The 21,731-nt window shown below is 46.2% G+C and overlaps 1 protein-coding gene and 1 non-coding gene across 2 annotated transcripts; one reads left to right on the top strand and one right to left on the bottom strand.

Moving 5' to 3' along the window:
• Positions 1-6,307: 6,307 nt before the first annotated feature.
• On the top strand, positions 6,308-9,297 carry LOC124680582 (probable NOT transcription complex subunit VIP2). The gene is made up of 6 exons (XM_047215648.1): positions 6,308-6,402; positions 6,790-6,895; positions 6,991-7,154; positions 7,352-7,712; positions 8,708-8,914; positions 8,993-9,297. Exons 1-6 carry the CDS (start codon positions 6,385-6,387, stop codon positions 9,106-9,108), a joined length of 972 nt encoding a protein of 323 aa, XP_047071604.1. The 5' UTR covers positions 6,308-6,384; the 3' UTR covers positions 9,109-9,297.
• LOC124680584 lies at positions 6,818-6,895 on the bottom strand. Its single transcript, XR_006995528.1, has one exon. It is a non-coding gene; the product is annotated as a small nucleolar RNA snoR35 (small nucleolar RNA).
• Positions 9,298-21,731: the final 12,434 nt, after the last annotated feature.

Genomic DNA, 21,731 nt, shown 5'->3' with positions numbered 1-21,731 from the left:
TTTCCTTTCCCATTCCTCAAACGGGGTAATGGTTTTGTTCTTTGTGGGGACACGGTTTAGGACATGACATGCAGTCAATATCGCCTCCCCCACCATGCCTTGGATAGACCCGATGTATCTAACATGGCGTTAACCAAATCGGTTAGAGTACGGTTCTTTCTTTCGGCCACCCCATTTGATCGAGGTGAGTAGGGAGGCGTCCTCTCATGGATAATACCATGTTCCGCACAAAAAGAATCAAACTCGTTGGAAAAATACTCTCCACCACGATCAGACCTTAGCCGCTTGATCTTTCGATCAAGTTGGTTTTCTGCTTCAGCTTTAAAGATTTTGAAGTAATTAAGAGCTTCATCTTTAGATTTCAGGAGGTACACATAACAATATCGAGTAGAGTCATCAATTAAAGTCGTGAAGTATCTTTTCCCTCCTTTTGTCAATTCACCATTCATTTCACAAAGATCCGAATGTATAAGCTCCAGCGGTGCCAAGTCTCTTGCCTCCGCAGTCTTGTGAGACTTACGTGGTTGCTTAGCTTGCACACATACTTGGCACTTGGATTTCTTGACAATAGCAAATTTTAGAATTATATTCATATTCGCTAGCCGCGTCATGCACCCAAAATTAACTTGACAAAGTCGTGAATGCCAAATATCGGACTCACTATCATTGCAAACATGATTAATAATTTGAATACATAAGTCTGACAAAGATAAGCGGAACAAGCCTCCGCACACATAGCCCTTTCCAACAAATTGTCCACACTTGGAAATTACAACTTTATTGGACTCAGACACCAACTTAAAACCATCTCGACATAAAAGCGATCCGCTAACGAGATTTTTATTAATTGATGGAACGTGCTGCACATTCTTCAGCTGGATGGTCTTTCCTGAAGTAAACTTCAGATCCACCGTACCAACACCACGAACAGAAGCACGTGAGCCGTTTCCCATCAGCACGGAGCAAGTCCTTGCGACCTGATAAGAAGAAAACATGGAGACATCAGAACATACATGTGTATTGGCTCCGGTGTCTATCCACCAATCAGGAGAATTACATACTGAAAGGACAGTAGGAGAAGTACCGTACCCAACGTCCTTCATCTCGGTATCAACACCAATAACAACATTTGCGGACTTGCCGCTGTTCCCACGCCGATCATGGCGTTCGGGCAATCAGGAGCCCAATGTCCGGGAGCGCCACAAACATGGCGGTTCCCTTTCTTCTTATAAGGAGTCTTCCTCTTGAAGTTGGTTGAGTTAGAGGCTTTGTTCTTCTCGTCAAACTTGCCTTTTCCATTATTCTTATTCTTATACTTGTGAGATTGGAAGTTTTTCTTCTGTACCACATTGGCACTAGAACCTCCCTCAAAACTACGAGCGCGTGTGTCCTTTGCTCTCGCCTTCTCTTGCACATGAAGCGAGCCAATGAGATCCGAAACGGAAAACTCTTGTCTCTTATGTTTCAGAGAAGTAGCAAAGTTCCTCCACGAAGGAGGAAGCTTGGCAATAATGCCACCGGCCACAAATTTGTCCGGTAAGGTACACTTAAACTACTCGAGTTCTTTGGCAAGTGACTGAATCTCATGAGCCTGCTCAACCACGGAGCGCTCATCAGTCATCCTGTAGTCATAGTATTGCTCCATGACATACAATTCAATGCCAGCGTCCGAGACCCCAAATTTGGCCTCGAGCGCATCCCACACATCTTTACCATGGTCGAAAGCCATGTACGGGTCAACAATGTTGTCCCCAAGAACGCTGAACAAGGCCGCCTTAAACATGGCGTCGACCTTCTCAAACTTTTCCTGCTCCTCTGCAGAGAGAGGCCCCTCAGGTCTAGCATCTGTGGCGCTAAAACAACCTAGGTTTGTAAACCATAGAACTGCCTTTGTGAGCCACCTCTTGTAATGCATACCATCAAAGAGGGGAGGTCGAGTAGCGGCAGCAACGCTGCTTGAATTGATTTGCCTATAATCAGGTTTTTGGATTGTTGAATATATAAGCAAATATCCATATGAAATAATCCGTACAAGTAATTGATAGATCATGAATATGAAAACAAAAAATAAACTAATCGTGCAGACTAGTAAGATAGATGAACAGATCAGATCTAAACAAGATAAACCGATCACATCTACCACAGAAACTAGAAGAAGAAACTCTAACAGAAACTGGAAGAGGAACGATAAGATCACATACTTCACAGCAGCGTCGTTGTCGCCCATGTTGAGGTTGTCGAAGAAGTCGCTGAGGTCCGGGAAGAAGTTGTCGGTGTGGAGGAACTCGTCGTCTGAGGATGACGTCGTGATACCAGTAGTCGCGCCTGAGCGCTCCCCAAAAACCTGATTGCCCCTCACCCGTACAGGTTCACGAGAGGCAGGGTTCCGGAGGCCTACTATCCGGGCAGTCGGTGCACGTCGACGGACGGGTTGAGGAAGACGAAGGCGGCGACGCAATGAACTGGAAACAGGTAGTCGCATATGCGTACGCGGTATAGACTAGGGTTGGCGTCCGCGCTTATATAAACCGGAAGGCAAAACGGCTGAGTAACGCGTCCGCTAATGACTCAAAATTGATTACACAATTAATTTCTCAAACAGCAAAAAGATAAGCTCGGCTCGGCGAGATTCCCGCAACCCGCGGCACGTCGTGACGAGGCGAGGCGTGGCGTGGCGAGGCGAGGCGGGCGGCAGAGGAGGAGGAGTGCGCGAGGGCTCTCTCTCTTCTCACTCACTTACGAGGACTATAACAGCCCACCTTATATACCACTCCAACTCTCTTCCAACTAGCAATGTGGGACTAAACTTTAGCCCCCACTAGTGCTGCCACTGATTATTGGAATGGGCCATGTGAGTTTCAGAATTTGATAATGGGCCATGGGCCAAAGGCCAAATGCCCAAAATTCCAGCAGTTTTTTGGATCGGTTCTGCCGGCCACCGTTTAGAGGACTAAATTTTTTCTCATCTACTTTAATCTGCCGTTTGTTCTCTAAGTGAGCCACGTGTTCCTGTAAGGCCGGTCCGCCGCGTGTCGCCGTTCATTTTCTCTCTTCTCGCTGGAATAGAAAGAGGGCGGTAGCCGGTAGGGCGCACCAAAAACCCATAGTTTCTCCACAAAAGTTTCGGGCAGAAAAGAGTAAGTGTTGATCATCAGTTCACCACGTTCTCAGCCTCGGCTCAATCTTTTTTTTTTTTGCACACGAGAGGGGTCCGGAAGATCTGAGAGAAATCCATTAAAGTGGCAGGATTACAAATTGCAGTAAGCCCTTGCAAATACTCGCTCAAAGAACCTAATATTTGAAGATAGAGGCCTACACGTTACAGAAAACACCCTACAAAAAACTAGATCGAAGCAATCTAGTCCATCGGTGTTTCTGCCACACATCGCCGGCATCCTCCGGGCATCGCCGCCGAGAAACCAGAGCCAGCTGCTCCGGAGCCCTTTTCGGCGAGAGCTTGCTGCCGCGGTCTATCACCTCCATGCGGGGAACGCATCACTTCGCACAGAGATGATTTGGAGCACGACAGAGCTGATTCAGGCCTCCACATCGGAGGTTGAAGAGGCGCCGCCCTTGCGGCCATGGATAGCAGCGGCAAGGTTGCCAGCTACTTGTTGAAGCTCGTCGATATAGCACCCATGGCTGAGAAGCAAGAGAGGATGGAGTGGAAGTCACGCCAGGCCTTAGTCATGACGCGCGGCCCATCGTTTTGCATGACACGTATCCATTTCTTCGTCTGAGAGGCTCGTTCTGTTCAGAGAGTATCGTCCACGTTGTGATGCAACAAATGGTCTGCGTGGCCAATATTTTACCGACACCTCCCACGCCCATTGCATATCTACACTTTGCATCGCTCTTAATTACTCTCAAAAACTCATCTCAACACTCATCTTATGGCAGCGTTGGTCTTCGATCGCTTGGCCTTTGTATCAATCGCTAGCTAGGAGTGTAATATATACCCACCTGCACTGGTTATGAGGTCCAACATAATATGGTGTAGATTGTTGCACCTGTCGAACTGAACATTAGAAAATGAGATGGTGAGTCACGTTAATGCACTCAATTGCGCCGCCAACTCTTTCTCCTTCCAGGCAGTGACAACTGAACTGAAGTTGGAGCAAGCAACAATCATAATTCTTCACGAGTACACTCGACAGTAAACGCATATGATGCAGCGTGAACTGGATCGTTGTGAACCACACTTCGTTGGCAGGTGGTAAAATCATAAATCTTGACAGGGATGTCCAAATTATACGAACTGGAGAACACGAGAGAGCCAGAGAAAGAAAGGTCACAGTGGCTACAGATAATAAAGGAACATAAATTACACAAGTTTACCCCTGGGTCAGCAACATAAAACACTTCCAAAGCGAGGGGAAGATTAATTGATCTGCATCCCTAGAAGTAGCTTGGTCCATTGCGAATATTAGAAAGTCTTCATTTAACCTATCGTTTTTCTTATTACGGGCACATTTACCCTATCTTCTAAAGTAACGTGTGAGGTTAGACTGTAATATTTGGGGTGGAACATTTTTTCCAGATGCATTTTTTTCGACAAAGGAAATATATTAATATCGAAGGATACTAATTACACCAGCCTCTGCAACAACGCAATGCCCTAAAACATTACAGATGTACACAACCAAAAAAAGAAAAAAAACTAAGAAATAAAAGTCCCGCTACAGCATCACAGCCCTAGCAACAGTAATACAACCACCACCAAGACAATACCTGAAAATCAGACTCTTCAAAAGTGACGCCTCCAAGAAGGGAATAGTGCACCAGCGCCGTCGTCGCCCGATCAAAGATCTTAGGTTTTCACCCTGAAGATAGTCTTTGCTCTCAAAACAATGCTTTCAACTAGGACATTGCTAGGCACAACCAGTTAAGGCCAGACCTTGGGTTTTCACCCTGAAAGGTAAGACTCCGAAACTCACATGTGCTGCCGCCCCCACTTCCATACCACTGCTGTGAAGTCCGGAACACCAAGCAAGCCCCTCAACAGCGCAAAGACTTGAACCTCCATTAGCTAGTCCTCCAATTCGACCTTCATGATATTCTCTTCTTCTGACTTCACCATGGATCAACTGTCACTTGGTGTCAACACAGAAAAGAGCTTTGCGCTTCTCCCTCCAGACCAAACGGTCGGAATAAAAGTATGGGTGCGCACGACCGAATACCACCGATCCAGCAAACTCCAGGCAATAAAAGCACTGTTACAATTGCCGGCGGGGCCTTGCAGAACTCAACACACCGGCCAGATCGCGAGCCCAGACCTCCGATAGATCTTCGTCTTCACCCAAGATAAAGCAAGCAATTATTGGTGACACAACGCTTTAAATGAATTGGGAGGGGAAAAAACCGAGCGAGAGACTGGTTTTAGGACACGCAGGTTTCAATTTTTTTGCATTAAGATGTTGGGTTCCACATTTCAGCTAGCTTGTTCTTCTCGGTTGATTCACTGTTTCTTCTTTTCACGCCAACGATTTCTTCAACTCAGCCGAAGAAAGATGAAAAGTGGACTATTTTAAGAGTTTAAGGTTTATTTTAAACTAAAAATACCTTTTGGAATAAAAAGTAAACTATCCAAAGAATTCAAAGACAAGAAGTGAAGTTTTTTTTGTTTATATATGATGGGCCCAGGTTCTAGTTTGGCCCCAGGCCCCAAAGAAAACCCAGGACAGCTGAGACAATAACCGCTGAGACAAATAACCTCGAGCGCGTCGTGATTCACGTCAGATCAAACGGCCATAGTACATCTCATCTGACTGATGGCAAATCAGCTAGCTGAAAATTAGAAAGAGACGGTCCGACACACTCCCTTCCGCATCGCACGCACGCTCCCCGAGCCCTAGGGTTAGATCCGTCCGCCGCCGTCATCTGCCGACGTCGTCCGCCGCGGCTCCGACCTCCTCCTCCTCCTCCGCCGGCCGCCGATCCTCCGAGTTCTCTCTCCGCTCACCCCCGCACACCCCCCCTCTGCCATGTCGCCGCCGCTCCTCCGCACAGCAATTTGAGGTACAGGCTTCCACTTGTTTACTTTCTGCAAACTGGCTCTTGAGCCGCAACCCGGATTCAACCAATTGAACTACTGCCTGCCGCTGAATTCAGCATCCAGCCACAGTTATTCAATTGTTTACACGGCTCAGCAACTCATCTGTTGGGAATTATGCCCGTCGAAGCCTTGCGCAGCAGGCTTTTGGAGATCCACGTGTCTTGTGTGTGGACTGCTGAAACCTGCATATGTTTATCTTGTCATGGCCTGCTTATATATACATCTGTTTCCGTTTCAGACTGGCAGGGTTCACTGTGTCGTCGTGCAGTTTCTGTGGACAATCTTCAGGCGCTCCCTACTGCTGACTTGCTGTTTTGTTTGTCATCACAATGTCAGGCTTGCTCAACGTACGTGCTACTGGATTACGATGCGTTCACCAGCATTTTTCTTATTCTAGCTGTACCTACCTAGTAACTGTTTGCAGTTGGACAATGGATGGGTACTTCAGTTTTCAACACTTGATAAATATCTCCTACTCAGTAGTCAGGAATAGTTAAGTCTGCTTTTGAGGAATCTGTTGATTGATGTATTCATCGATTGTCTTAAGATAGCACTATGCTTCTTTTTCTTTGCCTTATCACCCTTAAATGAGCTATAGTAGGCAGGTGGGATTTAACTTTGACTGGTTGCTATTTATGTCAATGTGGTTATGCTTTTCTGAATAGTATAACTTGCCACGTTAGTAGTCTGTATTATTCTTTGTTTGGATAACTTGAACTTTTTTTCTTTGGCAGTCAAATCTTAACAGTTCGGCATCAAATCTTCCAGACTCAACAGGACGGCCATTTACAGCATCCTTTTCTGGCCAATCTGGATCACTTCAAGGTTTCCATCACTCTGGTGAGCTTAAAATACACTAGATCGGTTACTGCGTTGACATAGTGCAACATCCATTACGAAACCTGTCATCTTTTATGATTTTCTTCCCTTTTCAGGTCTGCACAACATTCATGGAAATTTCAATCTTCCAAATATGCCTGGATCGCTTGCTCAAAGGAATGCTGCAATGAGCGGCCTTCCATCCTCTGGGGTTCAGCAAACTGGAGGGAGCATTTCAGGGAGATTTGCTTCCAACAACCTTCCAGGTGCCATGTCTCAGGTTCGAATGCCCACCTTTATGGACTATGGAGAATTGGGGATGCAGTAGTATTTTTTTTTCTGTACTGCGAACAGCATGAACCTGCAGTTTAGTGGATTATGCAATCTAAGTAATAGTTTTGTTGGTTGAAATTATAACATATACTCCTTCCGTGGTTTTGTGCGTGGAAGACGATGACCGTTACTATTTCTTTGCAGATTCCTCATGCACATTCAGGTGTCGGTGGTAGAGGAATGAATGTTGGTGGAGGTCAAGCATATAGTAGTGGCATGAATATTGGTGGTACCATTCAAGGCTTATCCTCAAACTTGGGCAACAGTGTCAATCGGAATTCTGTTCCGGGCATGTCCGCGTCTCCAGCTTTAGGAAACTTGGGTCCACGTATTACAAGTTCTGTGGGAAATATTGTGGGCGGGAGTAACATTGGAAGAAATATGAGCTCTGGTGGTTTGTCGGTGCCGAGTATCGCGTCACGCATGAATTTTGGTGGGAATACCGGGAGTGGAAGTCTAAATGTGCAAGGATCCAACAGGATGATGAATGGCCTTCTTCCGCAAGGTAGGTGTAGTTTATTTCACTACTACATGAAAAAGGTTACAAATATCCATGTCATCATGCTTAATTTGTTGCTCGAACTATTATATTTTTACCATGTTTTAACTTTTAACCACTGCTATACTGATTCTCTGTTCAGCTCCTACTAACTGCATTGCCTACTTCATAACATGTTTTAACCCTTGCTAAATTAAATCTTTGTTTAAAATTTTAACCACTGCTATATTAAGTCTTTGTTCAGCGTCTCTACTTACCATATCCTGGCAAAAAAAGTTGGGCATAAAGTAAGCACTCAACATCCCTTATGATATATTGATATTTGGATTTTTTATTTATAAAACACAGTAGGTATTCTTAATAAATATTGAACCATGTGGTGCTATTGGGTATACTGAAAAATTCGTTTCTGCAAGTGCAACAATGAAGCAGTGAAAAGAAAAGATAGCTTCTGAACAATCACAATCTTCCCCCGAACAATCGCCCCACAATAAACAAGTTTGAATTTGTTATTCATTTAATTCTGGAACAACTCAGGAAGCGTGTATGTTAAAGTTTGGTTGCCATGTCTGCCATGAAAGTAAAGCCTGGTGAACACCACTACCTATCTGGAGGAATATGCATTTTTTCGCTCTCGGTACAATATATGCCAGCTTATAGAAACTACAGTTTTGACCTTAAATATTAAGTCCAACTTATTATCATAGTGCCTAGTTTCTGGTATATTGATGTTCTTATTTTCCAGCCGTATGTTGGATACCCAAAATCTCTTCTCTTACTAATTGAAACATCACCTTTTCCTTAACATTGTTCTGTTTTGTGATAGTTCCAATTAAAATTCATGAAAGCAATTGGGTTGAAATAAAAACTTGTTTATAGTTTGTACAATCGTTATAGTTCTGTGAGATTGAATGACCAAGAACTATACAGTGCATTATTTTCTCCTATTGAAGTTCCTTATTCAGCTTTTTTTTTTTGTTTCTATTTGTCTCTGAAACCAGGATCATCTCAACTAATTAGTATGATTGGAAGTTCATATCCATCGTCTGGAGGTTCATTATCCCAGAACCAAATGCAAGGTGGTAATAATTCTCTAGGTTCTATGGGGATGCTACATGACCATGGTGACAATGCTCCATTCGACATCAATGATTTTCCCCAGTTGACTGGCCGACCTAGTTCTGCTGGTGGGCCGCAAGGACAATATGGTAATGCTAAATGCTGGAAAACTGTGAATATTTCCCCCAAATTCTGGAGGATGCTTTGCCAACCTCTTTAAATTGCAGGATCACTACGGAAGCAAGGAGTTGGTGTTAACACTATTGTTCAACAAAACCAGGAATTCAGTATTCAAAATGAAGATTTCCCGGCGTTGCCAGGATTTAAAGGTGGTTACAGTTGAATTATTCTAGAACCTATCCGACTCAGTGAGATTGTCCACATTATACTTTTGTTGTATTGGTGCATGATTATTTAATTGTGTTACTTTGTGACCTAAAGTTCGTATCGGTTTACATGTCTATTACTATACAGACCTGCTACTCTGTACTTATTTACTCCAGCATTTGAACAGCTTAGTTCCCAACAATACCACCCTCTATCTTGTGTAGAGTCCATTGCTTTTTTACTTGTCTACTATGGAATGCTGTGATCTTTTCCTCGGGTTAACAATACCACCCTGTCATAAAATTCTCTATCTTGTGTAGAGTCCATTGCTTTTTTACTTGTCTACTATGGAATGCTGTGATCTTTTCCTCGGGTTAACTAATGGTTAGTACCGTGCCACTTTTCACTAACCTAACTAGGAGATGTCCCGCGTTGCAGCAGAATTTATAGCACATTCTTGTAACACAATCATAGAGAGGCAAGAAGGTGAGAAGGCGGCATTTTCTTGAGAGGGCCAGTGCCCAGTAGGGTAGAACCATTCAGCTGGCGTGGCCTCACGAGAATCCAGAGAAAATTATAGTAAATGCTTATAGTGGGTAGTGGCTTTATAAGATACTAGGAGGCGATGGCGCAGCGCACGCCGCGCCCGTGGACTTTTGTGTGTAAAATGTTATTAAGCTGAATTAGTGCTAATAGTCTGTCGGTACATGGCCAGCGACGCCATCTGGGGGGTGCTTTCACACGTTTCTACATGTTTTTAGGCAGAAGGCAGGGGAGGTCAGCCGTAGGATCTATATACAACATGCCCTCCAACATCTTCAAGGTCGGCCCTGCCGCTGGCCGTTCTCCACTTTGCAGGTGCTGAGGCTAGCCTCCGCCAGAGTAGGCACCTTGCTGCAGGTGTTGAGGCTGGCTTCTGTCAGCGTAGGCACCTTGCTGGCCCGGGGCGGGAGGTGGTGCTGATGCGGCTCTATATTCCTGTTGTTGTAGAAAGAGATGTGGGGAATTGCAAGCCGATGAGAATAAGCGCGAGCAAGCATGAATTCAGTCGTCCGTGGCTGGTATGCTATCTTTTCATGTTGCATCCCAAGAGTTTTGTTTCCCTTCATTGCTGGTAGATAGTGCTTAAATTCGAACCAAAATTGTTGTGCTAAATAAAACGAAGAGCAAAGGCCAGAGATATAGAACAGTTATAATGCCTTGAAATACGACATTATTTTGTTCATCTGGTGAAATTCCTTGTTAGTACCGTGATTGGCAACTGAAAATTGGAGATTAAAACAGAACAACAACAACAACACATATGCAAGGGATCTAAATTTAGAGGATTGAAATCACAATCTATGTGATGGGGGAACCTGGAAGCACCATTCGCAAAAGCATCGAGTTAAAGCAACACTTCATTTGTGTCAACGCTTTCTATATACTTGCAATAGCAGTAAAAAGCAACATAAAAATTCATAAAAGAGAGGCAACTCTTGACAGATTCATTCATTTCAGATACACAAAATTACACATAGTACTGATAGGTAGAAGGTCTATGGATTAACATGTTTCAGTTATAGTTGTGTATGCTGTAAGATCAATGACTATTTTATATACGACGAAATGATTGTAGTTTGTATGTTAGATTTTACTCAGTAACATGGACAGATCATTGCAGAAAATTGCTTATTGATATGGATATAAACAGAAAGTATCGTAAGATATAGATATGCATTACATAGTACATTCTTTGGTTTTGCTACATTTACATACTACATGATTCTTAGTCATCGATAGATACTTGGTGCCATGTACCGATTATCTATAGAGTAGCAAAATTCAGATGACAAAAGCAGAGCATATCCTGATATATATGGGCTATCAGGTGAGAGTGGTGATTCTGTGGTTATGGTGCTCTGTAGTGGATGGAGAGCTTGGTGGTTCAGAACGACAGTTCAGCTGATTACCAAAGTTAGCCGTACTTTGCTGTGATAGTCGGCGTGAAGCTCGTCAATAAGATGCATTGTTGTCCTCTTTGTCAGATGAGGGAATGCTTATGATATTCTTTGGACGCATTCTGTCGCAAGGATGGGTCCGCAGACGGCATTGCTCCTTGCTTGAGTGGGGACCTTCAGTAGGGCACTTGTGGCTTCGGTGGTATTCTTAGTCTTTCATCCCTATGAAAGGTGCCACAGTAGTTTGATGGGCATGTTGAGCTTGGCACAGCCATTTCCACGGCTTTGTGGGCCTGATCTGTATTCTTACCTTTTCTATTTTAGGTGCTGCCTGGACCTGATCTGTATTGTTGCGCTGTTTCAGCATTGTTATTTGAAAATTATGTGGTAGCTCGATGAATCTTGTCATGTGAGAAAATAGAGCTGCAAGACCTGAAGCCATATCCTTTGAAAATTGTCAGGACTTTTTTTTGTGTGAAGCAAACTATATTTGGCCTAGTTCGAATTGTGATCAGCTAAGCAAACACAACACAATTGGACCAAGGAAAAGAACCAAGGTTCTCTGTGAATAATACGACCACTTAATGCATTAATTTTGAAATGTATTAGCGGAAATTATTGACAAATAAACGACATCTGAAAGAAAACATTGACATACTAAAGAAATTCATAGAGCAAAATGAATACGCAAATTGGTAGATAAGCAAAATGGCCAATTTCCTCAATTAAGCAAGACAATGGTTTAATGGCTATCCATGTTTTAACATGTGAAGTTCTGAACATGTACAGTGGTTGCTAAAAACAACAGACTGTTTTCAGTAGGGAAAAGTAAAAACAGATGATCTTATGCTACTACTATTTTACAAAATGGCTACATCAGGAAGTAAATATCTACAATGAACCCTAGTTTCTGATATTGTGATCAGAGTAAGGTAGTGGATGAAGTGTCTTGGTCGATGCAATTGGTAACTACTTAAGTATACATATTTCCGCTAACAATTTGGCAAATTAAAAAGTCAACCTGGAAACTAAGCAGCATGAACCTTTCAGTAAAATACAAAAACGTCAATTTATAAACTCATGAAGATCAATTTATAAGAGGAAATCACCCTGCCTCAGGTTTGGTCAAAATATTATGAACTCATCAACTCAATTCTTATGTGGTCAGGATGTTTAATATTACAAAATCTCTCCACATCAAAGAAGAACTGATATAACTCTAAGACAAAAAAAAGATCCGATATAACTGCAAGCCAAAGAACATACATTTTCCAGTCCTGCAGAGTGAAATATCATATTGGTGTGCCTATCACAGGTGTAGTTTCAGTTGGTTGCTCTGTTAGTCTGTTGTGTTGGTGAGAGCATGTTGGCGTGTTTATCACATGTGTTATTTTGTTTGGTCGCTCTGTTGCATTGGTCTTTGGTTCAAAGGACTGAACCTGGAAGCAAAAAATTCTGTATTTAGTTTACTGGTGGACAACTCAACGAATCTAGCTTTGACCATAGGGACCAATTCATCTCTGCCAGTAATATCTTCAACCTACTTTATGGCAAATGTGAACTCTACGAACTGAGTCTGGCACAATACGAAGAAATGAATAACCAAGAAAAAGAAAAACATTGCAGGTTGTGGTACGTCTTTCAATGAAATGTCAATGCATATAATTTTTTTTATGTAGGAGCATACCTTGGAAAGGCTCAATAAATCCAGACATGGAGAATGTATTTAGTTGTAGATACGTTTAATCTCTCTCAACACGTCTTGCAGCCTATGTAACAAAAGTTGTCTGTGCCAATCAACTACGCGATGAGCACATTTCAGGTTCAGTCACAGACCCTGTAATGTTATGAGCAAATGTAGAGGTCAGTCATTAGTGGTAGGTACGGTAGTAGCTTAGTCTAGTATTACATGAAAAACTATTGATTTGAATAAACCCTGTCATATCTCATTCTCCTGTAACACATACTTTGGTATAATATTGTAAGCATACAAATGACAATTCAAAAGCAAAAAAATAATATATCATCATCCTTTCTTCTTTGTTCCTCTCATAAACTATTCCATTTGAGATATATGAGCTTTCGGATACCAAACAGAAATAGTAAGCTTTGTACAGAAATTATAAGAAATAGGCATCTTGGCACATGTACAGTAAGGATTTAAACTGGCTGGTGAAATAAACAAAACATGCCTTCGCTGTATGAACCCCTAGAATGGCCGCATAGCTCCTAAAAATGTGTTCAGAACTAACAGCAATATGAAGTGTTTCAACGTACCAAATAAGTAACCTTTCAGTAAAATACAATTAGGAGGTAAAAAAATGTTACCAAATGAAAGTCAAGCCAGAAAATTGGACAAACCCCCAAATCAGGATAAAGATGGATTTAGCAAGTTACTCTGTATCAGTCCCTGTTTATACATCAATATTGGAGTAAAATCACGGTGCTGATGTGATTATCACAGAGCTTCCTTGCATTTTAGAACCTTTATCCTCAAGATCCATGTGTAACACATAGTGGTGTACAAATGGAAAACCTTGATACTACTAAAACCTGATTTTTTGTCCAGTTGGGTAATTCAACTCACGCTCCATACATCTCTGCATCAACGATAGGAAATCATATCTGAGCCTAAAGCATTGTCTGTATCCGAAAAGTAACAATTCAATCACAGAAATGAGAACCAATTCAGAGTAGAGGATTTTACCTCGCTGGTGCAGCACGACGCGGCTGGCGCCCGTGGGGCTGCAATGGTGGTCGCCTCCCTGCCCTGCTCCGCCCTAGATTAGCCGCGCCACAATCGATGGCCCCCTCCTCTCTCTAGGCAACGGCCTCCGGCAGCTCCTCAAACCCATCGGCCATTGGGGCGGTACCTCTACCTGACATGCTCCGATAGGTGGCACTGAAGACTGATTGACCACCTCCTTCACCGATGGCTGACCTGCTCCCTGCGCCTCTCCCTCAACCAGCGCCTGCGACTCTCCTGCGGGCTGGCCGCGCCTCCACACCGCGTCCCGCGCGCGTGGTCACACCCGCGAAATAGCTTTTTCTGTGCCGCCGCCCCGCGTCTCTCTCCGCGACCTCCTCACCCCCTGATGCGCCTTACTGTTGCTCCTCGCGCTGGCCAGCGCTTTCGCCCGGCTGCCCATGCGCCGTGCCCGTGTGCGTCCTGCGCGTCCAGCAACTGCGCCACGCGCCTCCCTCCTGTGACGCGTCACTCATCTGCCCTGTCCTCCGGCTCGCATTCGATCGCCCTGCCGCCGTCCTGCTCACGCGCTCCCGCGTCGTCCGCGCCCCGTGCCCTCCGACCCTTGCACATGCTCGACGCCAAGCTCCGGCTTCGGTGCGCCCTGCCGGCCGGCTCGCGCCTCCGACTCCCGCGCCGCTCTCCTCTGGCTCGCCGCCGTTGGGGCCGGACTGCGCCCTCGCCGACTGCCCTTGCCGCGCCGCTCTCCTCGATGCATCCGATTGCTCTGCCTTGCTGGGGCCTCTAGCTCCGACGCCCACCGGCTCCGCCTCTTCGCCGCGCCCGCCAGGATCCGCCTCTTCGCCGCGCCAGCCCGGCTCCGGCGCGCCGGCTCCGCCTCTTCGCCGTGCCCGGCTCCGCTCCTTCGCCACGCCAGCCCGGCTCCGGTTGGGGATTTTTTTTTCGACCTTGATTGACGGGGGCTTGGGGAGGAATAGAGGTCGGTAGATAGGGATTGACTGTTTTGTTCGGTGGTGCGCCGCTTTGACCGCTCACGCAACTCATCTCACTCTGATCTTGCCACGTATTGCTGTGTCGTGTTCTAATCGTTTCATTTCTCATGATTTCTTCTGCCTGTGGTGTGTCTCTGTCCTCTAGAAAAATCGGGTCAAATCAAGAAACACTGATAGGAGGAGAACCGGCTTCTAACCGGTAACCCAGTCGAGAGGAAGAAAAGAGACTGAAACCAAAGAATTAAATGACTCAATGTACTGTGAAAAGAAGAGCTAACGTGTTGCAAGCTGGTTGGAGAAAAATACGCCATGAACAGTATCCAAAACAATGTAGGCGTGTAAATCTGTTTAGCTTTTATATAGGGTATAATACAGCTAAATCAAGGGTTCAAATATGCATGATGCATTTGCAATGATAATAACAAATTATAGTAAATGCTTAGTGGGTAGTGGCTTTATAAGATATACAGATGCCAAATCAAGAATTCAAATATGCACGATGCATTTGCAATAATAATAACAATAATAACTACAGTTGTAATATGATGCTCCAACTGGAATTACCATGAATCCTACTTAGGACATTGGTGGTCCCCCTAGGAAAAATGCGCCAAACATTGTTCAGATATTACGGTCCAGGCGTAACTTGCTTACATCCCATGCCGTTCAGATGAACCTGTACCTGTATTTTGCGGCGAGGAATGGAAGCATATAATTTTGTTACATATGTGGGACAGTTTTTGTACATGAGATAGGACGGAGCAAGCTTAAAAAAGGCACTAGGTGTTAATTAAGCGTTTTACCATCATCACCTAGCACTTAAGTTATTTACATTTAGGAGAGGATGATAAATTTTCTTTCGTGTGACAACTCATACAAAGAATTTATGGTACCTTTCTGTTATATCATGACTAATGTTTAATAGATGGAAATGTATTCATATTTTCAAATATCGTTGCTACTCTTCGTATAAAGCATGAGCTAAAAAATACGTATGATATGAGGCATAGCAACAAAACCATTGAGAGGTGATCAAGTGAATTTAATTCTCGTGCTTACTATGGCTATAATTCATTTAAGCTTACCGTGGCAGTAAATTTATTACTCCGTCGAGCTCCAATTAGTTGGCGCAGAGACATCATCAGTTATCCATAGTGCAAGTAATAGGCTGCGACAAGTAATTCAGGCCAGAGGGAGTAACATTATTTTTAGTCTCATGACCAACCGTGTCGACCATTAGGGATTAGAAGAATGTCAAAATTGTGTGCAACATTTATTAAGAGATTGTTGTTACTGTTGCGGTCAGAAACTCACCGGCGAGCAGCGACGGGCAACACTGTAGAGCCGGGAGGCTCCCAGGACTGCGGCTGGCCCTGGTCCCTCCGAGCGACGGCCCGCAAAGACTCGGCACGCACGTCCGATGCTGATGCAAGGGCGTGCCACCTGACCTATACCCGGTCGGGAAGGTATTGGATGTGTCTCGCTTAGTTTCTCGCATGGCATACACGTAAACATTAAATACGAGCCTCGATCGGCTCTCGGGTTGTCCTGTGAATCGGCTCAAAGAGCCGATCCACCCATGATGCGTACGAGGTGTACGATCGGATGGTGGTCCTGCTTGATCAAGATAAAGCTAAAACGACCTACTACGATTTAGGGTTTTCACCGCATAATCGGAACATCCTACTCGTGATTGAGCCTGGCGGCCACGCACGGTGATCGCAAACCGACCCTAGACAAGGTCTAAAAACCAACACGAAGTTGATCCTCGGAACATCCTGTCTAGGGCTAGCAAACTACACCCTACGCGCCACTGGATCCTTCAACCCGTTTGTAAGGCCTAACCATGCGGATATTAAACTAATCCTTGAAGAACAAGGAGCAATCATAACGGATCGGATCTACTAAATAATGATCAAGCGGGGTGCCGCCCTTACACCTAAGATAGGTGTAAGGACGGCTAGACGTCTAAGGGTTGCACGACGACAGCATATGATACGATAAACAATGCTAACCCTAACACGTCTATGATAACTATGTTGCTCGCCATCAAAAAGGCTTCAGTACGAGCAACGCATGAACAACGAATAAACGTGTACTGCCTAGATCGCAAGATGCGATCTAGGCAGCATGATGCTTACCCGGAAGAAACCCTCGAGACAAGTGAGTTGGCGATGCGCCTAGATTGGTTTGTGGTGAACGTGATTGTTGTTTATTTCATAAACCCTAGATACATATTTGTAGTCCGTAGACTTTCTAACGTGGGAATAATCCCAACCGGGCACGAGCCCAAACTCTACCTAACCGACACGTATCCTACTATGGTACAGATACACGGGCAAACTAGCCCAAACTTTGTATACAAGGCCGATTCATGTATTTCTTCCATGTATATTCTTCAAGCCCATCTTCCATCGCGGCCCACCTCTGATCCGGTCAAATTCTGGTGATAACACATGCCCCCCTGGTTTTGGAAATGACAATTCCAAAATCACCCTGTTTTTTCTTCGTCGGGTCATGTCGTGGCAGAGCAGAACCGTCGCAGTATCCTTCATCACGATGCCTTGCCTCCTCCACTTCCGCGTGACCTGGCAAATTTTTTTTTTTCTGTTGGGCACCACTTCCTCGGAAACTGCTGTGGCATTGAATCTCCACTATATCCCCTTTTATTTAACCGTTCCAAACAGTTCGCTTCTTCATCCCCTTCGCATTAGCACTCCAAAAGCCCTCCTGCGCCACCATGTCTTCTTCCTCCTCTCGCCTCATCGGGTCTTTCCATCGAATCCTCCTCCTCCCGCGAGCCGACGCCGGAGTGGGGCCCAGAGGAGGTCCACGCGGCCAACATCCGCCGCGCCATCGCAGCCGGGGAGGAGTCCAGTCACGACTTCTCCATCTGGTCTGAGGACGACAAGTCCTCGACCGACGGGGAAAGTGACCTCCGCTTCCTCGCCGACGGGGAAACGGAGGAGGAGAGCGATGACGATCACTTCTCCTGGGATGACTTCACCTCCTCTGAGGAGGAGGAGGAGGAGGAGGAGGAGGAGGAGGACGACACCTCCTCCGACGAACCGCCGGCCAAGCGCTTCTGCCCCTGGCCGGGGAACCTCAGCGACTTCGACAGCGACGACGACGACGCTGACGGGGAGGAAGAGGACAACGAGGGTCCTGCCGGCGGCCGCTACAGCAGCGACGACGAGCCCGCCGGGAGTAGCGCCGACAGCGGCGACGACGGCGACGACGAGGGCAGCGACGGCCCGTAGATAGGACCCTTAGCATAGGATCAGTAGTAGATGGGGCAATGTATCCCCTTAGTACTTCCTTTTGAGAGCAATCAGCTCTTTATGTAAGAAATCTCGTTTATCAATGAAGAATTTCCCCAATTTGATTTTGCCGATTTCCTTTATGCCAATTTAGCCGATTTCCCCTCATACTGACTTTGCCGATTGTCCACTTAGCCAATGCTCAATGAACCGATGGCAACGCATCGGTCCCTCATAATCCGCCCTTCATCTCTTCGACTACGGAGTGATCGTAAACTTGGTCAATGCTCAATAAGCCGATGTCAACGCATCAATCCCTCACGATCTATCCTTCATCTTTTCGACCGATGACTTTGAGTTCTGATGGATCACCACCTTTGAAGAAGATTGCGACGCAGGACCAGCCGATGACAACCCATTCGGCTTCTAAAAACAGAGCATCCACCAGGCCAGCTGCCCCCCGAGCCTCATTCAAGGCGAAAACAGTGATGAGGACACATAATTCAGACAAATGGACCTGAGCTCGATCACATCTGAGAAAGCTACCATGCAGAGCCAGCCAGAGCCGATCACCTTTTCTTCCGTTGAAAGCCGATATTGAAGGCGAAACATCAACGGTTTAACCGACAAAGGGTTGGAAGTCCTCGAAGAGAAGGTTCTGGCACCAAATCGGCTCATTGCCGCTGAGGAAGCTCTCACTGTTTACTCCCTCCAGGAAGCAGAAGGCCATCCGCGTCTTGAATACGCAGCGGGTAGATCCTGTGTAATTGTGCTAGAGTCGATGGCCGTGCATCGGCTTTGAAAAATTTTTTACTGGCCGATTTTTCTATCGGCCCCCAATATTTCACCGCACATGTATGGCACATGTTCATCTGATTAGGTGCCCCCCGGGCCGATTCTGCCAGGTATCTGCCGATATCGGCTCTGTGGTTAGCCAAGGCACTATATGTGAACGTCGGCTCTGTTAGGACCAGTGTTGACTTCTTCCAACTCATCAGCCCCGTAAACCCATTGCCCATTAGATCGACGTTGAACCTAGGGAGAATGCATGGCGAAGATAATTTTGGCCGATTGCTGGAATCGGCCTCCATGTTGATTGAATTGCTCAATGAAGGTTTTGCAATGTTCCTCCATAGATCCTTGGGGCCGATCACATGGATCGGCATCGCCACGTATGTCCATAGATGTTGCTCTTGTTACACGGTCAGGCCGGTGGATAAAACCAGCCTAACCCCGTCCTTCGTCACGTCGATGCGCTCGCAGTCTTCCAAATTGATGCCTGAGAGTGGCTCTTGGCCTGATGTCTCCCAAACGTTCATGCCAGCCGTTGAAATCTCGGCTGAATCTTCTGCGTGGACGACTTCTACTTCATCTCCATCCCACTGTATCAAGCATTGGTGCATCGTGGATGGAATGCAACAGTTGGCGTGGATCCAATCTCTTCCTAGCAGGACAGCATAGGTGCTCTTGCTGTCGACAATAAAGAACGTCGTAGGGATAGTTTTCCTTCCTACGGTCAGATCCACGTTCAGAACACCTTGTGCGTCAGATGCTTGGCCGTTGAAATCGCTCGGTGTCACATTGGTCTTGATCGGATCCGAGCTAGAGCGTCCCAACCGACGTAGCATGGAGTATGGCATAATGTTGATCGCCGCTCCGGTGTCCACCGGCATCTTGTTGACAGGCTGCCCATTGATGTAGCCTCGCAAGTACGGGGCCTTCGGATGCCCGTAGCTTCTTTCTCGTGGCTTCTCAAAGATAACCGGCCGTGGGCCGCAGTCAAGTTATGCCACAGGTGCTTCGTCTAATCCTGGAGCACTAAACTCCGTTGGAAGGATGAACACCATGTTTGTGCCAGCCGATGTCTCATCATCGGCTTTCTTTTGTCTGGGGCACCACTCTTTCCTTTGTGGCCGACCTTCTTCGTCCAGGGTTCGCTGAATTTTAGCGGCCAGATCAGGCCGCGTCTTCCTCAACGTGTGCAGGTATAACCTTTCGGCTTCCTCCAAACCACGTAGTCGCTGAACCCTACGCTTTTGGGAACGGCTGAGCCCATCAGGGCATCACCTTGGCCGATGATACTTGTCTTCTTCTTCATCATCGTCCTCTAGTTCCTCGAGATCTTCTACCCGAGCGGACTCAGCATGCTTGTTCCGAGGCGGGAGAGGCCCTAGACGTTTGAACACGGACACGTTAGCTGCATCCTTCTTCTTTCGTCTACATTCGGACGAGTTGCCGATTGTAGGCAATCGGCTCATTCCTGAATCCCAACAGTGTCTGAAGAAGGGGCAGTCCCAGTGCCTATCCACTTCGTCTTGCTCTCTCGACTTTTCCTTGGCGTGGCGCTCATATCTCTCCTTGTCGCGATCATGCCGACGATGTCTCCTGGCGTCCCTAGCCAGACGATCTCTTTCATCATCGTCGTTGTATCGTCGGCATTGGTCATATTGACTCACATACTTGTTGAGGAGGTGATCAGAGAGAGGTCGCTGATATCTTACGTTCCTCACTTCTCCCTCTGTGATGTAGCGCTTGCCATCGTGACGGAGCCGATCACGTGGAACGGCTTCCTCTCGTGTCCTTGCTATGAGACCAGCTGCCCTCGTCTCCGTCCTTACCGAGTGGTGCCCGAGTCCTACCATATTGATATTGAACGAGAATCCTGGCTGGCACCCTCCAGGGTAAGTGCACTCCACCATGTTAACGGCGGGGAAGGGGTGTGTGTCGACCTTCATGGTGTACTGGCTGAAAATTAGACGCCCTTGTTCTATCGCCATTTGGACCTGTTGACGCCACACCCTGCATTCGTTGGTGGCATGGGTGAACGTGTTATGCCACTTGCAGTATGGCTTTCCGTTCAACTCCTGAGCCGTGGGGATCTTGTGGCCTTCGGGTACCTTTAACTGCTTCTCCTTGAGTAAGAGGTCGAAAATTTGTTCAGCCTTGGTGACATCGAAGTCAAACCCTCTTGGAGGACCTTGTGGCTTAACCCACTTACAGGACACGGGGCTTGCCCCCCGAGTCCATTCAGCCACTGCTACCTCTTGATCTCCCGCAGAGCCTTCATCTTCATCTCCCTCAACCAGGACCACCGCACGTTTGAATTTATCCTGGTATACATCTGGGTGGCGATGTTCATATGCTGAGAGCTTCTGCACCATGTGCGCCAGTGAAGGGTAGTCTGCTTGGGAGGCCACGTCCTTGATCGGTGATGCGAGACCCACCACCGCCAACTCGACTGCTTCTTTTTCAGTCACATGAGCCGAATAGCATCGGTTCCTAACGGTCCTGAAGCGCTGGACATATTCGACACCGTTTCTCCGCGCTTCTGTCGTACTTGCGCTAGATCGGCAATGCCAGCGTCGGAAGCTTCTGAGTGATACTGCATGTGGAACTGCTCTTCCAACTGCTTCCAAGTCCGGATTTAATCTGGTGGCAGCGATGTGTACCACCCGAAAGCCGATCCTGTGAGGGACTGTGCGAAGAACCTCACACGAAGCTCATCTGATGCTGAGATCGTGCCCAGCTGCGCCAAATATCGGCTCACATGCTCGATGGAACTGGAACCATCTAATCCATTAAACTTGGAGAAATCAGGGAGCCGATATTTGGGTGGTAACGGGATCAACTCGTACTCATTGGGGTACGGCTTGGAATAGCCGATTGTCCTCCTTTTCGGCACCATGCCGAGCTGGTCTCTCGAGATTGTACTGATTTGATCCGCGGTGCTTGGCTGCAGG

The sequence above is a fragment of the Lolium rigidum genome, unplaced genomic scaffold (assembly GCF_022539505.1).
Source record: "Lolium rigidum isolate FL_2022 unplaced genomic scaffold, APGP_CSIRO_Lrig_0.1 contig_20309_1, whole genome shotgun sequence".
Lineage (NCBI taxonomy): Eukaryota > Viridiplantae > Streptophyta > Magnoliopsida > Poales > Poaceae > Lolium > Lolium rigidum.
Note: the sequence above shows the minus strand (reverse complement) of the source record. Positions and strands in the feature narration are given on the sequence as shown.

Bases quoted from the DNA above. Each gene is read 5' to 3' on its own strand.
- LOC124680582 (XM_047215648.1), top strand. The intron at 7,155-7,351 runs GTTCGAATGCCC...ATTTCTTTGCAG, and splicing joins TTCCAGGTGCCATGTCTCAG to ATTCCTCATGCACATTCAGG. The intron at 7,713-8,707 runs GTAGGTGTAGTT...CTCTGAAACCAG, and splicing joins GAATGGCCTTCTTCCGCAAG to GATCATCTCAACTAATTAGT.